At 36.2% G+C, this 12816-nt stretch overlaps 1 protein-coding gene across 1 annotated transcript; it reads right to left on the bottom strand.

The window, feature by feature from the left end:
* On the bottom strand, positions 1-12598 carry LOC146137285 (fatty acyl-CoA reductase 1-like). Its single transcript, XM_083393826.1, has 9 exons — positions 12565-12598; positions 5963-6101; positions 5328-5451; positions 4612-4828; positions 3250-3328; positions 2633-2722; positions 1893-2022; positions 1198-1322; positions 1-127 (listed from the first exon to the last, which is right to left on the bottom strand). Exons 1-9 carry the CDS (start codon positions 12596-12598, stop codon positions 1-3), a joined length of 1065 nt encoding a protein of 354 aa, XP_083249952.1.
* Positions 12599-12816: the final 218 nt, after the last annotated feature.

The following is a 12816-nucleotide window of genomic DNA, read 5'->3' as shown; positions in this document are numbered from 1 at the left end:
TTATAGAAGGGCGAGTGAGTCGCCGATGAACTCGGTGAGTTGCCAGAGCGAACTCGTCAATCCACTTGCGAGTCCGCAAACTCCTAAGGCAGCTCCCGAGTAGAAACACTTCTCAACCAAACGCAATCTGAACAAATTAAACACAAGGTTAAAACGGGCTCACCCATCTTGTTTAAGTTGCAATGTTTTCTGGTTAACTAATCTTCTTAGGTTTCAACTAACATTAAAACGCAATCTGAACAAATTAAACACACGGTTAAAACGGGCTCACCCATCTAATTGCATTTTAAGATAAAACGCATGAATAAACTTTGTTTTTTTAACTTTTTATGTAATACTTTCTAATAAAACCACAAAACAAAGCTTAAATGGACACATTTTGGCGCCGATACTACGTCAGTATCGGACCAGTGGCGATACGATAAATCTGATATTATCAGACAGCCAAAAGTAAAAGCATAAAAAAACGGATCCAACCATCCAATAGAGTTTTAGATAAAAAGGAAATTCGGTGATGAATCGGCGAAATTAGGATATGAACAAATATGAAGGCAGATTCTAGGGCAGTGGTCAGCAAACTTTTTTTGTCGCGGCCCAAAGTATTTTTCTCAGAGTTATTGTAGGCCCACTAAAATCACTACGAAGCAGTGTCGGATTCTGAATATTTGATTTTTAGGTGAAATATTACACGGCGCCTTTATGCCCAAAACTCTGCCATAGCATATTATAAAACATACTACACAACGAAGAATATACGCGCATAGCGAGAAAAAAATTTTCAATTACACATAGTTAAAGTTGACAAAAAATATATTTGGACAGGCATTTAGCACCACATTGGGCACGTAAGTCTCTTCAAACTGAGCCAAATTAAAAATTCTATGCCACACCAATATTTCCAATAAAGTGCAATGAATGTACGGCTATCACGCGGCCCACAACTACATGATATCACTCAGCTGCTCAAAAGTAACTCGCGGCAGACATCTGGGCCGCGGCCCATAGTTTGCCGACCACTGTTCTAGGGATTTCGATATTTTGGTGGAAAATGTGATCTAATGAAGTCACCACGAATCTTCTTTAGAAAAATGCATTGTTTTACGTTTACAGTGTCATGTCACAAATAAACATGAAAGTATTTATAAGATCAAAATTTCTGGTTTTAAACAAAAGTTCCACAAGCATAAAGTTCCTTACTTGGTTAGTTTTTGTTTCGATTGTAGATCGTTGTTCTTCTGCTTTAGAATGAACTGGTTGCAACCGGCGATGTAAGTTGTGAAGTAATCTTCCCACTGATAAACCCCACAATCAAGGTTGTAAGCCTGAGAAACAATTAACAAATAGCTTGATAATGAGTTTTAAAGCCAAAAAGTTTGAGTAGATCCACATCATCTTGATTAAGACGTTTCGATTCACACTTGTATCATCGTCAGTTAATCTCATTGTTTTTTCAACAGCACTTTCTGAACACATAACTTATACCGAGCATAAAATTAATTCAAAGACTGTTCAAAAAACGTTGGAAAAATAAGGTTCCACAAAATATAGGGCTTTTTTCAGAGACTGATGATGCCAGATTGGCGAAATATATTTCTCTATTAATAACTAGTCTAGAACTTATAAGTGACTAATTATGACTCGGACGAGAAAGTCTAAAGTATATTGCTACCATCCACTTGAAGTTATTGTCGTTATTAACGTGTATAAGGGCGAGGAGATATCTTCTTTTTTACATATTCAGTTTGCGTTCTACAAAGACTTTTCAACGCGCAAATCAATTCAAAGGCATTTAAACGCTTTTAAAGATTCAAATAATTTGTAACAAACGTGCAACACACAAATTTAACCCTATGATTAAATGCTCTGAATTAGAAGATCTTGTAATATTTCACCTTTTGGTCTTCAGCATTCAGTGAGGAACGCAGTTGATCGACATTCGTGTTGCTGAACTTAAAGTTCGTCGTAAAAAAGAATTCCATCACTTCCATGGCGCTCATGATCTTTTCATTGAGTCTTGCCATTCTGAAAAAATAAAGAAATATTGAAGTCTTTGCCATTCTGAAATTAAACATTATATTTTGTAGGATTAGCGTAGCATTGGGTTCAGAATAAAGTATTTTTGTTAACTGGGACCAATAATTTCAAGCTAAATAAAATCCTATATTCTTGCCTAATTGATTATAGTCATTCAAACAAGTAATCCAGAAAAAAACCGACAATTGTTATAACATAATAAAGGAAGTTTAAATCTTAACAGAAGAGATTTGTAAAGACAGGTTGACAAAAAACTAGATATTAAATGATAAAATAAAGTTCCATCTAGACTAGGCCTTAAATATAAAAAAAACAATAAAAAAAAACAGACAAAGCATTGCACCATTCAACAAAGCAAAAATTTCAAAAAAATCAAAAATTTCAACAAAGCAAAATTTCAAAAAAATCAAAAATTTCAACAAAGCAAAAATTTCAAAAAAAAGCAAATATTTCAAAAAAAGCAAAAATTTCAAAAAAAACAAAAATTTCGAAAAAAGCAAAAATTTCAAAAAATGTTAAGTGTTCAATTCACAATAAAGCATAGGTGGCAAACTAGAGTTTTTAGCCTCTGCTTAGCCTTTATTTGTGTATAACTCACTTTTGTTTTTTTCTCATGAGAGCCAGACCTGCATCCATCGCATGGGCAGGAATAGTTTGCGAATAAAAGGTGGTGAGATCGTACAGCTTTCTGCATATAAATAAAAAAATTGTTTAAATGAACACAACTTTGCCGAAAGTGTTAATGAAAACTATATCTCTTAACGTTAGATAGGATACCAACTAATCAGGTGGCACTATATAAAGACAAATTGTATAAAATGTCCGACAAGCAGCTTTCGCACAACCGCGCTTTATCAGGTCAAATTATAAAAAAATGACAACTTTTGTTTTTACTTTAACCTGATAAAGCGCGGTTGTATGAAAGCTCAAGAGAAATTCAATACAATTTGTCTTTATATAGTGCCACCTGATTACCATATTTAGAATTAGACAAATACGGTGATTTATAAAGACTCCTAATGTTAAACAATACTAACTGATTACCTGATTTAGAACAGGACAGATATGGAAACCAACAAGGACTATATTTCTGGATAACACTAAATTACGCTAAAATTCTCCTAGAATTTTTTTTTTTTTTGAGGGGGGGAATATATTTAGCATTTTTGATAAATTGTAACAATCACTAAAGCAAAACTAAAAAATCTATTTCACCTGTTATTCGTGCATAACACCCAAGGTGCACGGAATGGGTCGGTTGGATTCTCTGCCACATTGTTCTTTGCAAGCGAAACTGAAAACAAAAATTGTAAATGGTGAATTTAAGCCAGGGTTGTGGAGTCGGGACTCAACAGAGTCGGTTTATTTTGCTGGAGTAGAGAACACGGGGATTAAGTAAGACTAAATATCTTTTAAATACCTCCTTCAAAATTTATAATTTTTTACTATAAAGAGAGAAACAAATTGGTTAATCTTGATAAGCTTTCTAACTTATTAAAATATGTATTGAAATTTGATTTGCTACGTTTTGAGATAAAAGGATTATTAAACACTCCATGATTGTTTGCCCGAATGTAAAATTCAAGAGTATGGGTTAATGAATTATATGGTCGGACTCCAGATTTCGAACTGATAAGGCCACAAATTGTAAAGTGTAAAGGTGAAATACCATAAGGTAGATAAAGTCAATTTTGTTTATAATATCCATATCTTTGACTTTGCCTTAAAATTTCCCCGAAATTTTGACAAAATTTTGCCCAACTTAGCTGAACAATTTTAAACATGTGAACTGCTACAGTCTGCAAACTAACAAAACAAAATGGCAACACAGTTTTTCCTATAGGTTTAGAAACACAAAAACCTACATTTACTGATATATATAACACTCTTAGTTAAAGTTATCCATTCTTACTCAAGCGGTCCATAGCAAGGCCATTTTTGATTCAAGAGTTGACATGGTAGATGAGAAGTGATCCATTGACCCTCGGAACTCGGTCGCAAGAAGGAACTGATGCTTTCATTGTCCGAAGATGAATCCCCTGGAAATTCATGTTTAACGGGTTAAGTTTTAAATTGATCAACAATAAATATAGGTGGAATTAGTTCTTCATAGTAAACGGCCTGAAAACCTCTTGGTAATATAGAATGACTACATTAGAGTAAAAATGCAGTTTTGGAACAGATTTTTTATACAGGACTCAAAATACAAAAAGAACACAACAACAATGAATTAAAACAAAATTTACATGTTTTCGAACAGGGGTTTATTTATCAAATAAATACAATATTAGTGGTAATAAATTCAATCACTGGTTAGATACAAGCGTTTTTTTTCCTTAAAAAATAGTTTCGTACAAATTTAAAACAAAGTAAATTGTAGAATGAATATCAAGGAACATGTATATGTAAGTAGCATTTTGTGGAAATTTAAAAAATTCTTTGTTGATTTTCACATGGTCAGATGACAAAATGCAACCTACTTCTGTATGGGCTTTGATATTCATTCTACATCTAACTACAACACCAGCGGATATGAACAAAAACGCCAACTTTTTGGTAATCTATCTGTATTTACACCTTGTAAGCCAATTTCCCCAAGCGATGAAACTGCACTGTCACTCTCGTAGCCGAGCGAGCACCTTCTTTCTGCTGAGTCACAAGCAGTCTTCATCGCTGCGCAAATCACGCCGTTGACAACAAAGTCGACCGGTATGAGGTCACAGGTTATGGAGTGGTCGACAATCACAGAACGAAGCACACCCTTGGCGTACGCTATTATGAAAGCGGTGGGTCCCTACACGTTTGTACACCAACCCTGAAGAAAAAGCAGTAATTTTTTATATAAAATGCTATAATGCAGTGAAATTTGAAACACTATTAAGCAGTACACTGGTAGCCTTAAGTAACCCAGTGGTTTTGGGGTGCAATTTCAAAGCTTGAAGTTGAAATTTTTTAAGAACATAGTTTTTTTTCTATTTGAAAGCCTCCTAATACAACTTTGTGTATGATTTGGGTACAATAAATCAAATGATATTTTCCTGCATGCATAGAGTTGATTGCGATGCCCCAATTCCGTTTTTAGTGACACTACAGAAATCCACTCAACAGAAATTCAAGTCGGTATTTTATTGTTTCTTATGAGTTTTGTAAACCATAAAACGTTGGGAACCACTGGACTAACCGATTCAGTCAATCCACTAAGGATTTTTTTCAAACCAGAGGTCAGGCTAGAACCATTTGTATTATTTCTGCACTGAAAAAATATCTAACTTATACGAAGACTAGAAACTTACTGGCGAAGGTTCTTTGTAAGCTGGTATTATCATGCTGGGCCTGACGATGCAGATTGGAAGATGAGATCCTTCTCTTGCAACAACGTCCTCAGCAAGCGCCTTCGTCAGCGTGTCAGTGTTCGGTCTGAAACAAAATCAACGTTTATGTACAACTTTAAACCAGTAATTCTATTACACCAGAAGCCTTTGTCATCGTGTATGTGTACGGTCTAAAACCCAAACGCAGCATGTTGTATAAAAGTGACGAGAGGAATTTTGATACAAAATTATTCTTTTTTAGAAGCTTTTGGCTTAGTTATTTTACAAAAATGTTGTATTTGGGTGACTTGATATGTGTAGGCTAATTTTTTTATTTGAAAGTTTGTATGATCCCTGTTCAGAGGCAGATTCAGCATTTATGTTTGGGGGCATAACATTTTTTAAAGTTATGTCATAACATGACGTTATAACAGCAAAAAACAACTAATTCAAGAAAAAAAAAATCCCAGCGAACCCTATAGACATTTACTTTGTGTGCCGCTGAATATATTTAGCATTTAGTTATCTTGGTGTGCCGCAAGTGAAAAAGGTTGCGGAGCACTTCTAGGCCACTTTCAGGTTAAACAAAATAACTACATATTTCAAGCTGAACTTACCTCTTGCCAAGAAGTTGCGGCGTGACCTTGGTGATAAGGTCATCGTCCATCCACCGGAGGGAACCCTCGAGGTAGAGGTAATCGATTCCAACATCGTAAAGCTTTTCATCGGTCTCTTGTCGGTTGCAATGGACGTTTGCTGGACAAAAATGATGTAAATTCAACTACCTTCTACTGCTTTTTGCAATATTCTTTATATATATTAAATGATACAATGGTTTATATTAAATGTATAGTTAAAAAAAGTTATAGTTTAAAATATATATTATAGTTTACACAAAAAAATTGTATGATAATAGCACTTTATAAGGTAGTTACAACGTCAAAACAGTTTTCAGGCTTTTTAATTAAATATATTTAACCTTATTCTTAAAAAAAAATGTATAGGAAAGATAAAGATTTAAATTACAATTTCTCGGTACAAATTTCCATGAATGGCGGAATAGTTAAATCAGTAGTTCCTGAACTTTTTAGCTTGCGGCACAGTAAAAAACTAAAACATTTCATGCCACATCATGCACTAAAAACAACAATTTTAACAGTTAAATGTCCTGGAAAAGGGCGCTGGTCTAGAATCCTACCACAGTTCTATGAAATATATAAATCGTCTATCTTTGATCATTTATTCGCGGCACATTTTTTTTTGAATAACTGTTTTTAAAGTCTTGTCAGTAGTGAATGAAAACCTGGCACTTCTTCTGTAGAATCTCCCTCGAAGTTTGATCCAATCCAAGATCTTCAGCGCCAAGATCGCACGAAACAAATTCGAGCTTCTACGCAAAATTCGGCTGCAGCTCACGAAGAACGTCGAAAGCCTGGAAGGGTAAAAGGTTTAAACGTCAAACGACTCAAAGAGATTTAAACCAATGAGAGGAAAGTTGGGGAAAATGGCGAATTTGTTTGGTCGTCTGTCACGCTCTGGTGCATATAAAGAAACAACAAAGTTTAGAGTAGACTCGTTTACTCGTAGTTCTGTTTGTGCCATCAACAGCCTCTGATTGGTACAGGGTTAAGCACCTTTTCGCCTAGGATCGCCAATATAAGTGTTGAACAGATTGGAATGGCTTTTCAACTATGATTTGAGTTCAGGCTAAGTCATTTAGCCGCGGTATATATTACTACCACTTGGGTTAGGGTGTGGTGCGGGTTAGCGTTTGGGCTTTGGTAGGTTAATCAGCAATATTGTTAATGAATATCAATAATACTTGATACGCCATCAACCAAACACTAACCAACACCCGGATCAAAATATTGTGCTTTGCTTTAATAACTGTTTTAACGCTGTGGTTGGATTCTAGAACAAAATCGTACCACAAAGAAGCGAGCCAAAATTAAAATATTCAAAGAAGAATTCTGTAGTGATCTGTAGTATATTTATGGATTCCTTAAGCCTTGCAATTAAAAGCAAGTCCGCTTGTGAGGAGCTGAGGCAATCTGGCTTACTTTGTTTGCCAAGTTCGTCTTTTAAATGATTACAGGTACCATATTAAATTATATATTTTTAGTTTAAGAAAAATATATAAATATTTTATAAACAAAAGCGAAGGTGGTCTAGAATCCTAACCCAGATGTCTCTTTCAATGACTAAAAAGGTGAAAGTTGTTAACGTAAAATCCTGGAAGGGTTAAAGTTTTAACTTTAAACGCCAAAATCCTTTAAAGGATAGAGGCTTTAACGTCAAATCAAGAAAGGGTAATAGTTTAAACGTCAAAATTCTAAAAGGGTAGGCATTTTACCTAACATCAAACTCTTTGGAGAGATAGATGAAAAAACGTCAAAATTCTGGAAGATTAGGGGTTCATCCCCAGGGTTTAAGTTTTTAACGGCTAAAATGCGACCACGAAAAAACACTTTGACTAAGATATATAAACGTCGAAAACATGAAAAGGGAAAGAGCTAACGTCAAACTCTTGGAAGCGTAAAGGTTTTAACATCAAAAACCTGGAAGCGTAAGGGTCTTACGATTTGTTCGCTTTGAGCTTAAAACAGTTGAGTGAAGAGAAATTAGGTCGCCAAAGCTTCGCTGTTTTACTTATGCCTATAGTATTTGGGTCGCAACCACAAAAAAGGTTTAGAAACACTGTTGATCACAAGAACAACTGTACATTTAACCCAGGGGCTCTGAAACTTTGAAACGCGGACTCATGGGGGTACGTGGACCAATTTTCGAGGTCTAAGCACGCCGAGGTAAAATCGTAGTGTACATTAAAAATAATAGAATAACATTTATTTTTAAGAAAAATTTAGTTACGAAAATTATTCCAAATACGCAACCAATTATTGTTAGTGGACTGCTTTAAAAAAGTTTAAGAACTCCGGTTCTTTACCGAACAGCAACGCAATTAATATGACCGAATCGTAAAAAGTCTCTTTCTAATAATACCACCGACTTGAAAATCTAAACCAAAGTCTGATGGACACAACCATAACTCAGGGGTGGCGGTGGGATACATATAATGGCATATGTCCCCGGGCGCCAAGGTACAGGGGCGCCGAAAAGAGGCTTACAAATGCCAAAATGAGGCTTCTTCTTCTTTAAATACAATGTTCTATTAAAATTTTAATTAAAGGTATAATATGTTAACGTAATAGAAAATGTGATTAAACATGAAGGAGGGGCGCCAATTATAAAGTTTGTACCCGGGCCAAAATACCCTAGCTACCAATCTGCTTATGGAGTTGGAGAATAGAAAACCAGGTATAAAAAACAAGAATGCATAGAGTTACCTTCTTAAGACGAGGTTTTTGGGTAAACGAAATGCGTAAGATGAGGTTAGTTAGCCTACTTCCCGCATTTCCTTAACGTAATGCTGGTCCATATGCTATTGCTCATTGATAAATTTGCAAGAATTCAATAAATTCATTTGGACACTTTTTGAAACTATTGATTGCTTGGGCTCCAGAAAACGATTGGTGTTGAAAGTATTTAAAAACTCTTTTGCATTTGTAAAAAAAGTGCGTTTAGCGGATACGGTGGTGGCAATCAGGTATAACTTAGTTTCTTTAACGTTTTTATTGGATCGAACGAATTTCGTAAGAAGATCCTCGGCATGATTTTAATCAGGGCTTTCCAAAATGTTCTCTCTGCAAGTAATTTTGCTCGAAAAGACTTAAGTCTTGACTTAAGGGCACCAGCATCGGCCGAACTCGTTGCGCGCTTTGTCGCCACCTGGCGGCACCGCCATAAGAAATCACCTGGAAAAAAGCGGTCACTTGAAGCGTGAGTGAGCGCACGACGTGGTCGTATCACGCGACCCGATCAATCGGCGGCCGCCAAAGTTATTCAAGTTCTTAAACGGACCGCGTGGTCCAAGCATTGACTTGAGTCTTTCAACACTGGTTATTTATCTTAATTTTGGAAGATAAAACAATTCAATTGCTGTATGTTGCGTTTATGTTATTTTTTCCTTAAGATTTTGCTCATATTCGCACGAGTTTACCAGTTTTGTGGTTTAATGTTTACTTTTTAGACAAATAATTATATTCAATTTGACATGCTTTAATCATAACTTGACTGAGAATTGAGTTGCTATTTATTCTAAAATACTTTATTTAGATAAAAACGTAAAGGTGCAACGGCGGGAAACTAAATAGGACAAAAAGTGAAGAGCAGTGAAGCAAATTGAACAAACAAAAGGAAACTTAAAAAACAAATTTAACTGCATTGTGACGTAATTCAAAGTCAGAAATGATCGCGATCTAGTTAAAAGCAACAACATCCTGAAAATATAACTTAGTGCAAACGGGGCATAGGCGTAGCCAGGGTTGAGCCTCAGAGGGCATGGCCCTTCCAAAAAACTTTATAAATATTTTACTCTTAATAATTTGTTATTTTAGCATTTATGACCAGTACAACCTTCAATTGTCATGCTCTGTTACGTCACAAACAACGTAGTAAATATAACGTTTGCTATACGTTAATGCAGTGTTTCTCAACCTTTTTAACCCCAGGGCGCACTTGTAAACCTTTCAAAACCTAGCGGCGCACCTTACGGTCGAGGCGACTGCAAACTTTGTTTGGATATTTTGTTTTTTGCTGGCAGTTTTTATTACATCAGGCTCCTAATTTTATTATCTATAAAGAAGCCTGCGGAGTCGGTTAAAAAACATAATCCAACTCCCGAGTCCGACTCCGGTCAAATGTGTGATTTCGTCAAATTCCGAGTGCTTCTGCCTCCCTACAGCATTTATTTTTCCCATTTACGTAACTAAATTAAGGTGGATTTTCAACAATCCCCTCATAGGGGTGTCATATATGTCATCCAACCACAATACGTTACTGGAAAATATCCACCATATGCTATTTCGCCTTTTTAATTTGCATTTGGCGGCATTGTCAGTTTTAAAATTGTTACTGCGCACGTCGGACTCGGCTCAGGCAGTCCGACTTCAGCAAAACAAATCGACTACGGTACGTCGAGTCTCAAATTTGACTCCCGACTCCACAGCCCTGCTTTAAAATACGATGAGCTCAATAATACATGCCTAAAGAGAAAGAAAATAAATGAAATAGGCCTTTCGTGTTGTAAATTATGAAAACACACGGTATGTTAGTTAAAGTTCGATGGAAACACAGAATAAGCCCCAAGAGCAACAACATCTAACTCGGAATAAATCCAAAATGTAACGGAAAAAAACCTAAATGGACAAAATAACGCCCAAAACTGTAAAAAAAACATGGTATGGGACGATTAAAGGACATATTCTTGGCATCGGCCGTTTTGGTGTCAACGTTTGGGTGCCATAGTGTTTTGGCACAGGATTGTTTGCCTCTGTTTGGGGTTAGGCACGAGTAATGGGTAAAATTAGAATTTGGGTTATGGTAAAAATTATTAGGTGAGTTTGTGTTGAAGTTATGGGTGGGGTTTGGGGTTAAGTAATAGGTTGCAAAGGCCTTATTCTTGCCATTTAGGCCTTATTCGGACGAATTTAGGTCTTATTTTGATTTAAACGCTATTACGAGTATTAGGTAGTAGTCCTATTTTGGTCTTACTCCGAACTGTTTTTTATGCCGAAGTTGCTTTTGTTTTAATTTTGGTCTTATGGCGGAAGCCCCGCTAGATTGCAATAGTTTCTCTTTCTTTGTTAGCGAAGAGCCAACATCAACCATTGGGACTTTAATAGGGGCTACGAATCCAGTCATATTGCTCAGTGTTTATTCACAGAAAATAGTGACTAGAGTTTATTCTAAAATTATTCGCAAATTCTACAAATAGGCCTCATACAGAATTTTTGTAACATTTTTTCCCCATTTTCTCGCGGCGCACCTGGCCACCTTCGACGGCGCACCGGTTGAGAAACGCTGCGTTAATGTATAGTTTTACTAATTTTAGACAGTTTTTGCTCTTTGAACGGATTTTGAATATTGCTTTAACACTCATTCAGTTGTTGCTTAAAACGGTTTGCTAACATTGTTATTTGTGTTCGTTACGGCAGTTAATACAAAGAATTCATACTTTTTGCTCCCCCTCCTCCTAATTTTCGGCTGGCTGCGCCACTGAAACGGGCAACTTGACCAAGTCGAAAGACGAAAAAAAAAAGATTTGCTAAAATATACATCTCACGCAACACCTATTTATTACTAGTGTCAAGTTTAGCGCGAATTTTAGGAAAATGATTCGTCATGCTGCAAGTATAGGTATGTCCGATAATATCGGATCAAAGTCGATACCCGATACCAAATGGTGATATCGTTGATACTCGTCCGATACTAGGGTTGTATCGGCGCCAATCCTAAACCAAATTACGGACATTCCTAAATGCAAGTAAGAAAGTCTAATGGAGTTATTATCATTGCGCCAGTGAAGCAACTAAACTAACTATAGAACAACAAGAATACGCATTTCTATGCAACCGAAATTGAAGCTGGGGATCTTTTTACCTTAACAATAGCTCGCGTGATTTCCAGACAGGAAATGGGTGAAGGCGTTGGAGGGCAAACTAAATGGATGGAGCATTAACGTCATTTCCTTTAGAACAAGGAAATACGTTGGAGTCCGCCTTCAACAAAGAGCTTAGCGTTTGGTTGTTGCTTGCAGCTTGGTGCAATCGCCTTACTGCTGTACTCAGGTAAATGTGTAATGTTGTGTAGGTATATGAACAGGAATGTCAGGTTGGTTTATAACATCAAAACCTTAAATCAGTGGATCTCAACCTTTTCCTGCCGCACTCCAATCTGTGGTGTTTTTAATGTCACTTCGAGCTACCTGGTTTCAAAAGAAACCATTTTTACTCACGTTTACTTAGATTTAATAAGCCAAATAAAGAATAAAAAACAATTATTTTCAACTCTAGCCGTAGATTTAAGATTATGGGTCGTCTTGCCGCAATGCACTTGCGTTCATTTCTATAAAACTTCGATTGCAGCCAGAAAGCTGTTCGCGTAAAATTGGTCCGTGTGCTAAAGGTTGACAATCACTATTTTCCAAACATGAAATTGTATGTACGAACAAGATCCAGCAGGCAACGCTGCTATAATTATCGTTTCACGACTTGCTCCCACTGAGCCTGCGTACCTCTGAACCTGGTATAATATTATGTGTTGCCAATCGTTGGTCAGTGTTACTTCAACAGTGCTAGATCACAGATATCACAGTATATACCCAAACTGTCATTTAACTTGGTATCTTGTTCCATTTTACAGACTATATTTGGTAAAAAAAAAAACTGTATCAACCAATCAAGCACAAGGAATAACATGGCCGATACTCCAAACCAAAACCAAGTAAGTTTTTGTCGTATAAAATAATAAGAATCTTTGCTGCTTTGGATTTTTAATTCCACGCCAACCTCCTCATAAATCCGTCTAGCACTGGTATTTGTCAAAGTGAAACTTATCTTATTAACTTTATCAC

Source organism: Ascidiella aspersa, chromosome 7, assembly GCF_963924565.1.
Source record: "Ascidiella aspersa chromosome 7, kaAscAspe10.2, whole genome shotgun sequence".
Lineage (NCBI taxonomy): Eukaryota > Metazoa > Chordata > Ascidiacea > Phlebobranchia > Ascidiidae > Ascidiella > Ascidiella aspersa.
This window is presented reverse-complemented; position numbering and strand designations above follow the sequence as displayed.

What these genes read in the sequence shown, in the direction of transcription:
- LOC146137285 (XM_083393826.1), bottom strand. Translation starts at nt 12,598, where the DNA reads ATGGAACAAGATACCAAGTTAAATGACAGTTTGG. An exon ending in TGGGGAAATTGGCTTACAAG is followed by an intron (nt 3,329 to 4,611) that starts GTGTAAATACAG and finishes TTTTGTTTTCAG; the next exon opens with TTTCGCTTGCAAAGAACAAT. An exon ending in CTCATGAGAAAAAAACAAAA is followed by an intron (nt 2,023 to 2,632) that starts GTGAGTTATACA and finishes TTATTTTTTCAG; the next exon opens with AATGGCAAGACTCAATGAAA.